Source organism: Kogia breviceps, chromosome 5 (genome assembly GCF_026419965.1).
Source record: "Kogia breviceps isolate mKogBre1 chromosome 5, mKogBre1 haplotype 1, whole genome shotgun sequence".
Taxonomy (NCBI): domain Eukaryota; kingdom Metazoa; phylum Chordata; class Mammalia; order Artiodactyla; family Physeteridae; genus Kogia; species Kogia breviceps.
The window spans coordinates 42797386-42814951 of NC_081314.1; the positions used below are offsets into that span (position 1 = coordinate 42797386).

Below are 17566 nucleotides of genomic sequence, written 5' to 3' on the forward strand. Positions count from 1 at the left end.
TCCTTTTCAAAGCTCTGCCAAGATGCACTAATAAGTAGTGCTCTAGGGCTTCCCTGGTGGCGCAGTGGTTGAGAGTCCGCCTGCCGATGCAGGGGACATGGGTTCGTGCCCCGGTCCGGGAAGATCCCACATGACACGGAGCGGCTAGGCCCGTGAGCCATGGCCGCTGAGCCTGCGCGTCCGGAGCCGGTGCTCCATAATGGGAAAGGCCACAACAGTGAGAGGCCCCCGTACAGGAAAAAAAAAAAAAAAAAAAAGTAGTGCTCTAATAAGGGCCTTCTTCCCTTACGGGGGGCGTCCCAGTTTGGTTCAGCTGTTGAGTGCTACCAAGTGGATTTCAGGTGTAGAGGATCCTCCCTATAAGGAAGGTTGCGATCTTTTCAACTAAAGTCTGAGAAACCTAGCTGGCTGGTCGTTTGCATTTAGGCCTCCTACGAGATAATGGCACGAGAGAAATTACCCTGTCCTAAAACCAAACTGGGTGCCCTCTCGGGTCTTAGATGGCGATACCAGACCAAGTCCCTGTGCCTCAGAAACTAACACAGGATTTTCTAATCGATCCCTATAAGGAGGGGAAAGCCCTGAGCCTCAGTGTCAGGAATTGGGTCTGCATAAGAATGGAAGGTGGTGGAAGGGGTGGATATATTGGCTCAATGGCCAGAGCCTCTGGAACAGCTAGCTCAGCCAGAGGAGTGGAGGTTTGAAGCAACATATCTTCACTCTCACTCCCTTCTTTTTCTTATGTTTCCTGATAATAGTACAAATGCTTGCACATAAAGGATTTCACCATTCTTCTCTGCTTCTTCACAGAATAGCTACAGAGTTATTCAAAAGCCACTGTAAAACCATAGCTAGCAATTGATCATCTAACCATTAAAAGGATGCCTTTTTGCTTTGGCATCAACCAACTGGGATTACAATGCAATTGAACAGAATCTTGATTACCGCCATGACAATGTAAGATAATTAGTAAAATTATGACTGGCTTCACTTACCAGCATATACCAGAATTTTAGAAGTTCCATATAGTTTCTAGAATGTGTATATTAATAACATTTACTCATGTGACACAATATAAGAAGTTTTATCACCACTCATTTGCTAATACCTCCCATGCAGTTCAACACACCAAATAAGCCCAATTAGTTTAATATTCCTCTCTCTCAGATGGAGAGAAAACAAGTAATATGAGGTGTTCCAGGAACCCTCCAGAAAGCCCCAAAGTTAGCCAGAGACCAAATGAACCTCACTTAGAACTTGATCTTTGGGAAGTTTGTCAAAAATATCAGGAAGTTTTAACCAGTGATAAAAGATCTAAATGGCAAATACAGATCACTTAAAGAAACTCACAATTACCAAAAGCAGTTCAATATTTTACGAAAACTTTGTCCTCTTAGAGAACCAAATTCATGTTTTTTTTAACCACTTTACCTTTAAGATTTATTTTCTTAATTAAATTCAATTTTATTTTAGATCTTAGTTTAGTTTCAAGTTATGACAATCTAGAGACACTATTCTAGATAGATATTCCTAAAACATTATTCCCATAGTTTACCCAAAACTCTTTACTTCATTTACCTCTATTTTATTTAATTAAAAGCTTTTGTAACAGGAATAATAAGGTCTTATTTGATTTCTAGTAAACCTAGGTATAATAAAAGTATTATACTTAAAGTCGATGACTCTAAAGATGTATCTGTATCAAACCAACAACCTTACGCTAACTGTAACACCAGACATTAATTCAATAGTGAATAGTTCCTAGATCACGTAAACCTGAAACTCATTCTGGCCAGTTTCTTTTATATTTGAGTATTTATATAAGAACTTAATTTCCTTTAAGCAAATTAAATAGAGTTCTTTTACAAATTAATTTTGACAATGCCACACATCTATAAACACATGTACAAACACACAAACAAACACAGGGACCTCATAGTTCCCATTCCAAAATTTTAACCATGAATTGGGTACAACATTGTAAAACCCATCAGTTGCAAAAGAGGCTGGATTCAAATTGGATTTCTGGCAGATGGGATAAATCAAGGTCACCCACCTAGGTAGCTAAACCCTTTTTAACTAATATTTATGGAAAAGACACTTCTGTTTCTATTTATAGCTCTTGGTGATTTTCAAGTGGAACCTTTCTCTTCTTCCTCGGAATGTTCCACTCTTGGACAAGAACAGACAGGTTTTTTTTTTTCCCCGTCCCTTTCCTCCATTTGACATCAGTAAAAGTTTTAAGTATCACAAAACTGATTTGGCTATAAATGGAGAAACAGTACCAAACAAAATGAAAAACCCGGAGAACAAACAGAAAATCCTAAATAAACCCTCAAGTTTGGTCTTAGCCTTTTACATATGCCAATGACACAGGAGACCATAAACGGCGTAATTAACACAGCAAGGGTAGCAGTACGTGGTGCACAGGGTGCCGGGAAAACCCTGCCTAACTCCCCTGTGGAGATCCTAACAGGTATTGCGGCCATACATTGTTACAATAAAATATCACGTTCCTCTCACCCATGGGGTCATAGCTGTAATCAGATCCCTTATCCAAAATGCACCTTAGAGGACTTTCTTTAGGGATAGTTGAAACATTCCCCATTTTTTTTTCATTCCCCATTTTTAAAGGTAGAAATTCAAGACAAACAAAACACAAATGGCACACACAAATGCTAGCATCTAAAGAAACAAACGGAACTGCTTCACAAATCGGGTAAAAGACCAACAACTCTTTCCTCTCTCCAACAGGGCGCCCCACTCAAAAACAAAACAAATTGGCTTATTCCGGAGAAAAAGCCCCAAACAGAGAGGAAATAAAGTTTCCAGCTGTATATACACTGGAGCAACTCACCCTACTGGAGGGAGCCTCTTGGCTCCCAAATGTCGATTCCTTGCTCTAACTGCCAAGTGCTGGGGCAGCCGGTGCTGCTTGGGGGAACTTTGAAGAGAAGACCCTCAGGACAAGTGGTCCTGGCAGGTGCTAGGCCTACCTCCAAAATTCCCCAGCTGGGACTGGCTAGCCACGAGCAGCAAGGCTCCTGGATGGCTCATCAAAATTTGTTACTGAGCCCAAGCTTGTACTGCTTGCCATGCAAAAGGCCAATAAACTGAGAGACGAGTTGCTGGGCAAGGAGCAGCGACTTTATTTGGAAAGCCAGGAAACTGAAAAGATGGTGGTCTCGTGTCCCCAAAGAGCCATTTTGCCTGTGTTAGAATTCAGGCTTCTTCATGGAATTTAACTCTCAAATATGCCTTTCTATAAACTGCTTTATCCTGTTGCATCTGACCATGCTCCATTACTCTGTTTTTATTTCAAAGACTAGATGTTGGATCTTTGTCAAAGCTGGGGACTGTTAAATCTAAATTCATGTTTGGTATTGTTTCATTTATCATTTTCATTCATTGATAATACACAGTGATTGTACATTTCTATAACACCAAGACAGAAAAAAAAAATATAAGATACATCTCTCATCCTTAATTATCCTTCTTCTCCCCCTTCCCTCCCCTCCCCCTCCCCCTCCCCCTTCTCCACCCCCACCCCCCCACCCCCCAAATAAAAAGAATTTGGGCTTCTTTCATACTAAAAGGGGAGGGAGTAAAGTCATACATTTCCTGGTTCCAGTCAGCTTCTGGAGGGTGTGGTAATTCTTTCTCCCTGCAGTTGTTCACAGGTGGGCCTGGTTAGGATGTTTCCTGTGAGCTAAACAAAGGTATTTTAGCTTAATGCTCATTACCTGGGAGGCTGGGTTCCCAGAGATGGGCCATTATGTATAATGTAAGCTTATAGGCAACATCCCTTTAGTGATTAACTTGTAATAGAATACAAAAAGGTTCTTCCCTATTACAATATTATATAAATAAATAATAGAGAATCCTAATTCCACTTGGAGGATCATTGTGAAAGGATGCTTGAAAGTTGTGCAGTCTCTCTGTTCCTCCACTCTAAAATGTATCCCTTAAAGAAGGTGTGGTACATATATACAATGGAATGCTACTCAGCCACAGAAAAAGAAAGAAATAATGCCACTTGCATAAACATGGATGGACTTGGAGGGTATTATGCTAACTGAAATAAGTCAGACAGAGAAAGACAAATACTGTATGATATCACTTGTATGTGGAATCTAAAATATGACACAAATGAACCTATCTATGAAACAGAAACAGACTCACAGAGAACAGACTTCTGGTTGCCAAGGAGGGAGGGGGATAGGGGAGGGATGGATTGGGAGTTTGAGGTGGCAGATGCAAACTATTATATATAGAATGGATAAACAACAAGGTCCTACTTTATAGCACAGGGAACTAAATTCAATATTATGTGATAAACCATACAGAAAAGAATATAAAAAAGAAGGTATACGTATGTACAACTGAATCACTTTACTGTTCAGCAGAAATTAACACAACATTGTAAATCAACTATACTTCAATAAAAAAATACATCGCTGACTTAATTACATCTTACCACATGCTGTCTGTCTGGAGCACATAGTTTGAGCCCCTCACCCAAATTACTTTTATTTGTTCTATATACTAGTGTTGTGCTACTGGTTTTCACTGCAGAATATTATTTTGAAAAAATGATGTCTATTAACCAATAAGCTTAAAAAAATCTCTTGTTATTAATTTGATCTCCTGTAGACCCATTTTTGCCCTCCTCTCAGACTTCAGGAGGTATCCATTGCCTCAGAAAAGGGATGTGAAAAGAAGTTAGAAGTAACAGTGAATTGTCAGCCTTTGAATTTCAGAATAAACTTCTGAGACTCAGAGCAGAGATAATACTTTGAGAAAACAGGGTTTTAAGTCTCTCAAATCAGGATTTTGAGGTTAAAAATGTCATGACCATGAAGAACCTTGGATATGAACCTTGTTGCATAAATAATACATTTGAGAATACTGTGAGGAGGGGGACTAGGAAAAACCTGAATAAATGGCAACTACTCCTAATTGGCTGAGTTTCCCCTGAACCGACTAAGATGACATTTTTTTCACCAGGTGAGATGGGACCCAGGGCTCAAGACATAAATTAAGTCTAATATAAAGTAATAAAGAAAATTACATTGTTCACATGTACGAAGTCATGAGGGTGTTTGTACCTTTACACATCTCGTGAAACACGCTCCTGCCCTGAGCGGGGCGATATAGAGGTTATTGTTGCTATAGGGTTCTCTTGAGGAGGCCCCAGAGGAAAAAATTCTTGGGTCTCAGTATCGGGAATATTTTCTTCCTCTGGGCAAATGGTTTATTTTTAGTCTGGGAAACTGTGACTCATGGATCTGATTGAATGTCTCTCCTAATTTTGGCTGCATGGAAGCGTGGAGTCAGCTCTGAACCCTACCTGCCTTTTGCAGTGGGTAGAACCTCACAGCGTGCATTTCATCTGCTTATGTCATCCTGGTCACTATTTTTTCTGCTCTATGCCTTTACTTACTCTCAGTCTGGTTGGACTTTCTGGGAAGCAGACCTTGAGACAGAATTTAAGGTGCAGGATGTTTACTAAGGAGTACCTTTAGAATCAACACCTATGGGAGGGAGTGGAGAAGAATCAAGATTGGGGAGGAGGAGAAGCTGAGCTTTAACACGGCCCCAGTGATAACCTCAGCTGACCCCATGGGGAGCTCTGGAGGTAGAATGGGCCCTCAGAGCTGTTTAAATTTGTTCTGGGGCACCAAGTTCTTCAATGGAAAAGGGCCTTGGTAATGCATCAGTCTGAATGTTTGTGTCCCCTAAAATTCATGTGTTGAAACCTAGTCTTCGAAGTGGTGGTGTTTGGAGGTGGGACCTAATTTGGGAGGTAATTAGGTGATGAGGGCATAGCCCTCATGAATGGGATCAGTGCCCTTATAAAAGAGATCCCAGAGAGCTCCCTCACCCTTCCTGCCATGTGAGGACACAGCAAGAAGATGGCTGTCTGTGAACCAGAAGCAGGACCTCACCAGACACCGAAACTGCTAGCACCTTGGTCTTGGTTTTCCCAGCCTCCAGAACTGTGAGAAATAAATGGCTGTCATTTATACACTACCCAGTCTAGGGTAATTTGTTATAGCAGCCTGAACAGACTAGGCCAATCAGTGTCCACCACACTTATTTTTAAAATCTACTATAACATTTTTAAAAAATCGTAAATTATTTTTGGAACAAGGGCACAAATAAAATAAGTAGTTAAAAATAAGTGACCCTGGGGACTTCTCTGGTGGTCCAGTGGTTAAGGCTCCACGCTTCCAGAACCGCAGCGGGCACGGATTCGATACCTGTTTAGGTGACTGTCCTCATTCTTGCTTACTTATGTCATGTTGTCTCTTAACTTAACTTTGATCCTGAGTCTTTGCATGCACTGTTCCCTAAGGCTAGAATGAGATCTCTCTTCTTTGACTGTGAGAGTGTGAAAGAACAGGTCTATAGTAGAAGAAAATTGGATTCCTTCTCCAAGGCCCAGAATGTTATCACCTCTTCAGTGGAGGGTTTGCTACCCCCTCCGAAGAGTCAGCTGCCTCCTTCTCTCTCTCTCTGCCAAGCCCTCAACATCACACACTCATAATCCCTCCTCCACAGACAAGACTTGCCCTCAAATCTGACCCCTTTTGAGCATTCTCTTTATAGAACAATGCCACCACCAATCCACTGGTGCCAGAATCCTGAGGGTGGGTTCCTATCTATCGCCAAGTCCTGTAATTTTTATTTCAAAAATATCTCTCTAGCCCTCCATTTCTATTTCCAGTGCCACTCCCTCCTTACAAGCTCTTATTATATCTCTTGCCTGTACTATCTTAGCAGCCCCCTGTCTTTCTCCCAGTGTCTATTCTTGCTGTCCCAGCAACCCATTCTCTACACAGCAGCTGGAGGACTTATAAAACTGTTGACCTAATCATGTCACCCTGTTTTAAGCCTGTCAATAGCTCTCCCTCTGGGCCTGCAAGAGTTGCCCATATCCCCTGTCTCATCACCCCCATCAGTTTTCCTCTCCTCCCTGCTGTTTTCTGGACACACTGGCTTGTCTTTGATTCCTCCAATGGGCTGTGACTTTCTTCTCTCCACGGTCGTCTCTCATTGTGATCTCTCTTTCTGGTGTGCTTTTCCTTCACCTCTTCTGCAGACTAATAACTCCTGTTCATCCTTCAGATCTCAGGTCAGAAAACTCGTCCTCCAGGAAGCTGTCCTTAAATTCCTAACTAGGTCAGCCCTCTCATTTCCTGATCTCTATCCATTGTGCTTTCGTGAAGTACTGGTCACATGGTAATTTCATAATTAAGAAAAGACTTTAACATCTTTCTCTTCTACTAGGATATAAATTCCACAAAGGTTGGGATATCTTGATGACCTCAGCATTCCCAATGTCTAGCACAGGTCCTGCACATGAGGTGCTTTCTGTTTTGTTTTATATACTGGATAAATATGTACTTATTTACTGAGTTTCTTTAAGGCATGGACAATTTACTAGTCAATGTCCTGGCATAGTATCTGTCATATGTTGGATATGCAATACATGTTTGTTGGATGAATATCTTGAATCAACTATTTGAAGGGTTGTCTTGGGGAAGAGGAAGCAGACATTTCGTGTGGCTGCAGGAAAGAGAATTAAGACCAAAGGTTAGAAATTACTGAAAGGCAGAATTTTCCAAAAAACAATCCAAAGGATGAGTAACCTAATTGGAATCACATAATAGGATGCTTTTGGGTTTTGGGATTATGGGAAATTTTCATTGTATTTTATTTTAATAGTCCTTTTTTGTTTTCTGTATTTTCTACAGTAAATATTATTTTTATAATCAGAAAATATTAATTTAAAAAACATGTGGACTGGTGATAAAGTAATGGATTCTTTGTCCCTAGAGGTGTTTGAACAGCTGGGAATGACACCTGCCAATGATGACAAGGAAGGGACTTCTCCGTGGTTGGGGCAGAGGAGGTTGGACCCTATGTGCTCTAAGGGTCTTCTAACTCCAACACCCCATGATACTGTTAACTGAATGAAAAATGCTGAGCCCCCTTTCTTGGAAGAACTTGGCCTAGTTTACATGGCTGTCTTACGTTCTGCCAGTGACTTCCTTACACTGGAAGCTCACAATGACAGTACTGGCTGCAGTGGAATTTGATTTGTATTCACCTGAGGCTGATATAACAGGAGGATTTCTGGACATTATAATGATGTCAAGAACATGAATATATAGGTGAAGGATGTTTGTGTGGAAAAGCTTAAGATATCTCTCTATGAAATGTTTTAGTGAGTCCTGATTAAAATGTTCTCAAATCGGCACTTAAAGCACACATACCCTAAATATTGTACTTCATGGTTAATCTTTCAAGATAGACATTTCCAAACCGTGGTTTTGGTTAAATTAAAAAGATGGGCCTTACTCTGATTTTTGTGTTTATGAGCTAGTTTGGGCAAACAGAATCATTGCTTTTCTCTCTTAACAGAAAAGACGTTCAGAACAATTCCTCCATATTACAATAGCTTTGAATTAAGAGGAATAGAATACTCCCAGAGGTTATCGGATGTGTAGAAGTGAATCTCAGTTAAGAACAGTGCAACACACACAAAGTTCTTCTGATTACATGAAATCCCGGCCTAATTAGATAGATAGACCAAGGGGGAAATCTAAGACAATGACATAATAAGACTGATTTCTACAAACTACATGTCAACATTGTTTTGTTGTCACAACTCCTGTGTAAAAGGAATACGTGTATGTATATATGTATAAATGTGTACTATACTGACAAATGTGTATTATCCTGACATAAGTGGACTGGTAGTTAAAAAATAAAACAAGGCAAAAAAAGAATTCTAAAAGAATTCAAAAAGGAAAAATTAGAATTTACTATTACCTGTCTCCTCCCAAGTTTCCAGTGAGGTCTCATGGAGCACTTGTTATTTCTATTAACAAATAAGTTTGTCATTTGTTTGAGTACTTTCCACTTTTACATTATTTGAGTATTTTATAACTCTTCTAGGTTCTCAGTACCAAAGTGAATTCTAATCATTTTATTGACTGAAAGACAAAGGAAGTGTATTTTCTTTCTATTCGACGAAAGCTTTAAAAAGGTTTGCTCAAAAAGGCATCAGAATTATGTAAACACAATGTGTCTGATTATCGTCTTCCAGAATAACACACAAGAAAGTTCCAGGATTTCTGGCTCCCCTCCCCATACCCCCAGAAAGGTTTTCTTTGAAGTAGACAAGTTCAATATGTGCTGCGTTGGGGGTGTAGAATGAGAAGAATGTCAATATGGAAACTGCTCTGCGAGGCTGGGGTTCTCATGGCAGCACCCAGGAGCTCAGGCCTCCAGTGGAGCCGGTGGCCTGTCCCTCCAAGAACAAGGCTGGAAGGACTTGTGTAACCTGGTAACAGAAGGACAGAGAGGAGGAGGTGGAAACCTGTCTCATCAAAGAACACTGAATAGAAGCTTCCTTGCCCAGGCAAGTACCGGGAAAAGCCCAGCTGTGGGGCTTGTCCTGATCCACTACAGTTCATACAGTGGATCCGTTCTACCCACTCTGCTCTACACCTCCCTGGGTCCCCAGCTTCCCACTTGACTCCAGGCCTTGCCTCCCTACTCTTGTCTCTGGCATGACTGACCTCTAGGACTCATCTGGATATGCTCCTCCTTCTTGGTCTGGATTCCTCTTCAGACACCATCCCAATTTACCCCCATGCTCCCCAATCTGTGACAGTGGATAAAAGATGCACCACATGCCCCTGCCCTTACCCCTGCCATCCTAGTCCATTCCCTATGTAGCTTCCCTGACAGGGCAGGGGACTTGGATAAAGGAGAGTACAGGAAGGGAGGCACAGAGGCACCAGAAAATGGCTTGTCGTGTGGACAGTAGCTATTTTTATTTCCATCAAAACAGAGGGTGTGGTGGTTAATTTTATATGTCAACTTGACTGGCCTAAGGGATGCCCAGATGGCTGGTAAAACTTATTTCTGGGTGTGTCTGTGAAGGTGTATCTGGAAGAGATTAGCACTTTGAATCAGTAGACTGAATAGAGATCCACCCTCACCAATGTGGGTGGATCTCATCCAATCTATGGGGACCTGAACAGAACAAGGAGAACCCTGACTAATACAGAGGGTACGCACGCACAGGATGGCTAGTCTCATACCTTTGAGAATGGGTGCATTGGGGGCATTTTAACCATTTTAAAAGATTTTAAAATTTCTTATATTTGCCATATGATTTACTATTCACAAAATTTTACATACAGTTTTGAATACTGTGGAATCCTTAAATTAATACTTACTTTTGATCATTTATTTGCATTTTTTCTCCTATTATTTACCAGTTCTGAAATTGGGATGTGTCTTACAATCAGTGGTGTTTTGCAGTCTTCATCCACCAGGAATGACTGTGACCAGGGATCACTTGAACTTGGCCCCAGCTCTTTGTGTTGTAACTTCAGTTGAATTGTGTACATGGTGGACACTACATGTTTAGTATGTAAACTGCTGTTTAGTGTGTCTTAACAAATTATAATATGATTTGACTTTGAAACAAAAATTTATCATGTACATAGAAAAGCACAGAAATAGAGGATTGGGGTGAAATGTGACATTAGTGAACCAAAGAGCCATCATTGGAGTAATGACCACGGTTCCATATGGTCATGCAATGCAACCACCAAGTGTTTTACCTAAGAAAGGAAGATATCAACATGTAATAAAGCCATGTTTCACTGTGTTGCTGAAATAGATACCAGTCTATAGAATTACCTATCACATAACATGCAAAGTACCTAAAGTCAGAAAAAAATTGCTAAATCCCTCAGAATAGATAAAAGACATTTTGGTAAAACACTACTCATTCAACTGTTATTAAGGTATTGCATCATAATTTCATTGGTAGGATTTCTTTTTTCCATAGTGGTAGATTAAAAAATGGAGTGTTATTACCAAGCACCTATTAAGATAAAGGTTCTCTGCTGGAGGCTTTTACATGACATTTAATCCTCATAACAGTTGTACTCCATAGCTAATATTATCCCCAACCCAGAGATGAGAGAGGAGTGATTTTTCTCAGGTTGGTAATTCAGTTTGGGTAGAAGTAGGACTCGAATCCTCACGTTTCCATGCCCAAATCCTGTGCTGCTTTCTTCAGACTCCTCTGCCTGGGGAGAACTCTCCCTGATTTTCCAACCTCTTTGTCCTTCAGAAGCATCCCTGAGGAGGAACCCCCCCTCCCCCAAGGGGTCTATACCTTGGTGCTATTCTGGAACAAGACAACATCTTGGGTTTTTCATCTAAAAACTTAGTTAGCTTTGGGAACTAGAAATCTGGACTGGGGCATCTGTGGTATTTACTTCTCTGCAATGCACCCTGAATTTATCTCACATATTCTCCTGCCTCATCTCAGAATTGTTTCCTAAAATGGGGAATGTTTTTTCAACCAGGTAATCTATATTTATGTTTAAGAATAAATCATAATAAATAAGCCCCAAAGTAGGCAAACTGAAGATGACCCAGTAAATGTCCCTCAACATCACCAGCCAAGGATTTTCTAGAAAACCTAGTGTTAGAAAAATATTGAATATTTATTTTTACCACACTCCAGGTTCTCAAGAAGTAACCAGATGAGAGTCTCACACATAAACATTTATATTTCCACAGCTATCTGGGAGGAAAAAAAGAGTCAAAATGAAGTAAAAATGAAAACCACTTGAATTTCTGTCTATGATTATAATTGTATTCATACCAACATATTTAAAGGTTTAAACATGTTTAGAAAAGCAGTTTCTTCATAGATAGGGATCAGGAAGAGCAGCTCTCTTGGGAAAGGCCAATCTGTGGTAAGCCAGCTGGCCACAGGGGTGGAAGTGCCAGAAATATCAGTGGGAAGACAATGATTCTAAAATGCCTAGTGTGATTCTGAACTCAGGAAAATCTGCCTGCATTTGGAATGACTGCATCATGGAATGAAACCAGAAAGATCATTCTTTACATTTCATGTATTTACTTCTTTTTAGAACTGGTTCAAAGGCTCTGAGAGTTGTGCTTTAAACTAGAGGCATCTAGTTAATTAAACCACAAAATTAATTCTTTTCCTCCAAATTGAGTTCGTAGGGCCATTCTCTTCTTTTTTTAAGACAAGCATTCAGTGAAAACAGAATCAGGACATAACCAGTGTTCTACTGTAATCCCTCTTCTGTGAAAGGTTTGAGCACATTACTGGCATTTAAATTATTAATAATACAGTGTCACTTACTACTCTATTTCAGTTTGTCTGTTACCAATTCTTCCTAATTGATGAAACCATCTAGGGTTACTCACTGACTCTTAAGAATGAGCTGGCAGATTTAAAAGAATTATTTATGACTATGCCTATTCTCACCCTTTTCCTGCCCAACTTCATAGAAGGAGATGTCCCTCTAGTCCAAGGTGAATCACTTATCTAGACTCTGAATGTATACATTAAAATCAAATTTACCACCTGCCTCACCTCTCAAACTGTTGCTTTGGAATTTTCTATCTCAATGAATGCTATCATCATGCATCAAGCTTCCCCAGAGCACCTTGGAGTCATCAGAGACTCCTTCCTTCCCATTTTTATACCACAGCTCCATCCAATCCACTAGTGTCCTGTCCATTTTATTAATTCAATATTTTTCCTGCATTTCCATTTACCTCTATCTCCTCTGCTACTACATCGGTCCTCACTACCTTCCAAGAACCTCCCCAATCACCTTCCTGCTACAATCCATTCTCTATACCATGATCAAAATTATTTCTCTAAATGCAAATCTTTGTAAAACCTTTCAATATGTTTCACCATCTTAAGGAAAAAATTGACGATCCTTAGCATGGAACCAAGCCCTTCATGCTATGGCCCTGCAGGCCTTTCCAGCATCATTCTGCACCACCCCCCAACAGGTCCCTTATGTTCCAATCTCAGGTGAGGACTTGCTGTTTTGCCAGTAGACCATGTTCCTTCTTCCTCCTTCACCTCTGCAAGGTGGTTCCCTCTACTGGCCATTTGCTCCTTGTCTGCTCATGACACTCCTACTAGTTCTTTTTTTTTTTTTTTTTTTTTTTTTTTTTTTTTTTGGTGGTATGCGGGCCTCTCACTGCTGTGGCCTCTCCCATTGTGGAGCGCAGGCTCCGGACACACAGACTCAGCGGCCATGGCTCACGGGCCCAGCCGCTCCGCGGCACGTGGGATCTTCCCGGACCGGGGCACGAACCCGTGTCCCCTGCATCGGCAGGCGGACTCTCAACCACTGCGCCACCAGGGAAGCCCGCACTCCTACTAGTTCTTTAAGACAAGCTCACTCTCTAACACCTCTGGGGAACAGTAAGGGAGCCCAAGCTGAGCTCAGAGTCACTTACAGTGGTGCCTTCTCCTATGTTTCCTCAGGACCCTGTGCATACTTCCATCAAGGCACTTGCCACGTAGCATTTCAATTTTTGTTGTACATGTCCATCTCCTCCACTACACTGTAAACTCCTTGAAGGGAAGAGCTGGATCTTTTATTTTTCTATCTCCAGGCCAACCATGGTACCTGTTTCTTGGTAGCTGCTCCATAAATTGCTGTGGAATAAAGGAGTTTTAAACGTTTTCCTTCACTTCCGGAACCTTTGCTCAAGCAAAGTTATTTTTCCTCTTTCTTTCTGTGTTTTAAACTTCTTTCCCTTAAGCCTAACGCAACCTTAAAGCAAACAACAAAAAACACTTTCTCCATCTTAGCCCCACATTACTGAAAGGAGAGTTCAATTATTGCTTTAAACTCTTAATCTCCTGTTGATTCTTCAATCCACTGAAATTGACTTTCACCTCATCACTCCAATGAAATTGTTCTTGCCAATGACACCAACTGCTTCTTAGTTGCAAAAGTCATTCTTTATCTTAAGCGATTACTCTTCAGGATTTCACATGGCTGATCTCTCTCTTTTCCTTGAAAACCTTGGTGCTTGTGACATTATTTCCTCTGGTTTATAACATCTCTGAATACTAATCAGCCTCCTTGCTTAAATCCTGGGTGTCCCAAGGAAGCTCTTATTAATTCTTTTGTCTTATTCTCCCTGAGTAATTTCATCTTATTCCACATTTTCAGCGACCATCTATTTATATGATGAGGCCAAATTTTCACATTCCAAATTCTATTTCCAACTTCTAAGAACTTCTGTGATTCACAATACTCTCAAACTTTATGTTAAAACTTAAAATTGAATTGTTTCCTTCCTCAAACTTGGTCTCTTTTATATTTCCTATCCTAGTGAGTTAGCAGTAGAGTCAGGGTAGATTCAGGGTATTGACCACTTATAATCTTTCTCCACATTTCTATACTAGACTATGTTTAATAAATTTCAAAGAAAAAAATTAACCTGTATGTGTATTACAAGTAAGCTTTTGTATTAGTTATCTATTGCTACATAACAAATTACCACACACTTAACAGCTTAAAATGGCACTTATTTATTATCTCAAAGTATCCATGGATCAGGAGTCCAAGCATGGCTTAACTGGGTCCTCTGCTCAAGGTTTTGCAAAGCTGCAATCAAGGTGTTGGCTGGGAATGGGCTCTTATCTGGGGCTCAGGATCCTCTTCCAAGCGGCTCACTGATTCTGACCAAATTCATTTCCTTGAAGCTGTAGAACTCGTGGCAGGTTATTCAAGACCAGTGGGAGAGACTCTGACTTGTTCACCCTCTTTCAAAGGGCTCAGCTGATTAGGTCAGGCCCACCCAGGATCATGTCCTCTCAATTAAGTCAAAGTCAGCTGATTAAGGACCTTAATTATATCTGGAAAATTTCCTTCATCTTTGCCATGTAATGTACCATAATCATGGGAGAGACTATCCTATCCCTTTTGCCATATTCTATTAGTTAGAAGCAAGTTATAGGTCCTGCCACACTCAGGAGGAGGAGGTTATACCAGGGTTTGGGTCACTGTAAGTCATTCTAGAATTCTGCCTACTACAGCTTAATTTTTTTTTTTTTAGTTATGGGTAATGGCAAAAACCAATAAATGTTTGTAATTTGGAGATATTAAAATGTTGAATACGAGAAGAAATGTATAGAACTTTAAAATCTCAAAGTTTAATAGAAATGATACATATTTTGAAGATGGGAAAATGGTTTTCTGTGCTTATCCTGGTTTACACTTACTGCCTTGGGCAGGAGAAATATCCAAGTATCTAAACTTTAGATCATATTATGTGAACCTAAAAGGAATAATCAAATAAGGAGTTCTGAAGGACATTTAATTACATAATTGGCTTAACTTGAGAACCATTTTACAAAGTGTTAGTCTCACTTGCATTAGGAGAGGATAAATGTAATTATATTTCTGTAAGTAAGTAACATGGTTTTCCTCATTGTTCATCAATTTGACTTCTCCTTGTAGTTTTTTTTTTTTCTTTTAATACTTTTGACAGATTATTTTTCATCAGAAGTACATAATCTTTCCTTAGGATAGGTAGTTCAGGTATCTTGTTCTGGAGTTAATGCAAATGCCATGTGGATCTGAAATGTACTCAGGGTCTTGCCACTTTTAGTTCCTGCTTCTTGGGGAAAACTGCTCCATTGGTATTTAATAAAAAACAGCATGACATGGTGAATTTATCTCTTTTTCCTGACATTGGCAATGACAGTGCAATGCCCATTGTATACAACTGGTGTGAGGTCGGCTTGCAAATCCCTACAGATATGTGGTTACTTCCCTACTTTCCCTCTCTTTTGCTTGGGCAACTGCCACATTGATGCACTGGAGCCACTCTTCTGCATTCTTCTCATCCTTGGCCTTGAAAACATAGCTTTTATTGTCTGTGAAGATTTCGAAAGCCCGAGGGAGAGAGCGGTCCCTGCGTTTCTTGGCCACAACTTTCACACTCTGTACTTTGCTGAGTTCTATTGGTGAGTCATCAGGATCATCTTTCTGAAATGCATGGGAAGGAAAGAACATGAGCTAGTTTTCATAGAATGGAAAGATCTCTGGCTCCTGGAGAATTTTCTAAGAGGATCAGAATCCTTTCACTTCATGTGGCTTAAGACCTTTGTTATTTTGGGTGCTAAAGCCTGAAAGAGTCATTAGAGCAAATGAAGGAGTGAGCAACTGGCTTTTTGTTGTACTATCTAGGGTTGAAACAAAATAGCCAATTTATAGAAAATTATTATACAGTGGGAGTGGTAAAAATGCTTGATTCCTATTTCATTGACTTTATATCATTTTCTACTGATATTTACACTGTATTAATAGAGCAAAATGCAGCAGTACAATTTGGTGTAATATTAACTCAGAATTTGAGATAATTTTACAGGCTTGAAATTGAATTTTCTTTTGTGTTACCTCTGAGAAAGAGGTATTAATTGAACAAACAGGGTTCCAATGTTTAAGTAGATGAAACTGATTTTGAAACTCTCTTGAGCTTTGGAAGCATGATTTGTCCACAAACATTAAGGGAAGGAATATTTAATGATGTTACATTTTCTTTGCATTAAAGCAGATGCTTAAGGATCTCTCTAACACCAGAGTCATCATGATGGGCTAGCATTAATATTTTTAAGGAGTCAGATACTTCTTTAAAGCAATTTCCAGTCTTTTAACATCCCTGAGCCCATTCTGTCTACTGGAGAATATACCTGTGTTTGAGAATCTTGCCAACCCTCCTTTCCAATCTCCCTTTCACAATCACCCTTCTCTCACTTTGCAGTGGGAAGCCATCTTTTTCACTTGTCCTAAACTTTCTATGGTGTATTGTCCACCTTGGAAAAATCTCAGGAGCATCAAACAAAAAGAGTAATTCAAAATACTGATGTCAGCAGAATAGAGAGTCCAGAAATAAGCCCACCTATGGTTAATTAATCTTGAACAAAGGAGGCAAGAATATACAATGGGAAAAAGACAGTCTCTTCAGAAAGTGGTGTTAGGAAAGTTGTACAGCTGTATGTAAGTCAATGAAGTTAGAACACACCCCCATACCACACAGAAAAATAAACTCAAAATGGAGTAAAGACTTAAACATAAGACATGACACCATAGACCTCTTAGAAGAGACCATAGGCAAAACATTCTCTGACATAAATAGTACCAATGTTTTCTTAGGTCAGTCTCCCAAGGCAATAGAAGTGAAAACAAAGTAAACAAATGAAACCTAATCAAACTTACAAGCTTTTGCACAGCAAAAGAAACCATAAACAAAACAAAAAGACAAACTACAGAATGCGATAAAATATTTGCAAATGATGTGTCTGACAAGGGCTTAATTTCCAAAATATACACACAGCTCATACAACTCAACAACAAAAAAACAAACAACCCAATGGAAAAATGGGCAGAAGACCTAAATAGACATTTCTCCAAAGAAAAAATACAGATGGACAATAGGCACATGAAAAGATGCTCAACATTGCTAATTATTAGAGAAATGCAAATCAAAACTATAGTGAGGTACCACCTCACACTGGTCAGAATGGCCATCATTAAAAAGTCTACAAATAACAGATGCTAGAGATGGTGTGGGGAAAAGGGAACCCTCCTACACTGTTGGTGGGAATGTAGGTTGGTGCAGCCACTATGGAAAACACTATGGATGTTCATGAGAAAACTAAAAATAG

General features: G+C 39.9%; 1 protein-coding gene across 2 annotated transcripts in view; it reads right to left on the reverse strand.

Moving 5' to 3' along the window:
* Positions 1 to 15029: 15029 nt before the first annotated feature.
* VEPH1 (ventricular zone expressed PH domain containing 1) overlaps positions 15030 to 17566 on the reverse strand; it is a 219817-nt gene continuing 217280 nt past the window's right edge. For both annotated transcript variants that reach the window (XM_067035332.1, XM_059065588.2), the window contains exon 14: positions 15030 to 15887. In XM_067035332.1, the coding sequence (XP_066891433.1) occupies positions 15651 to 15887 (237 nt within the window). In that variant the 3' untranslated portion in view covers positions 15030 to 15650. The remainder of the gene's footprint in view (positions 15888 to 17566) is intronic.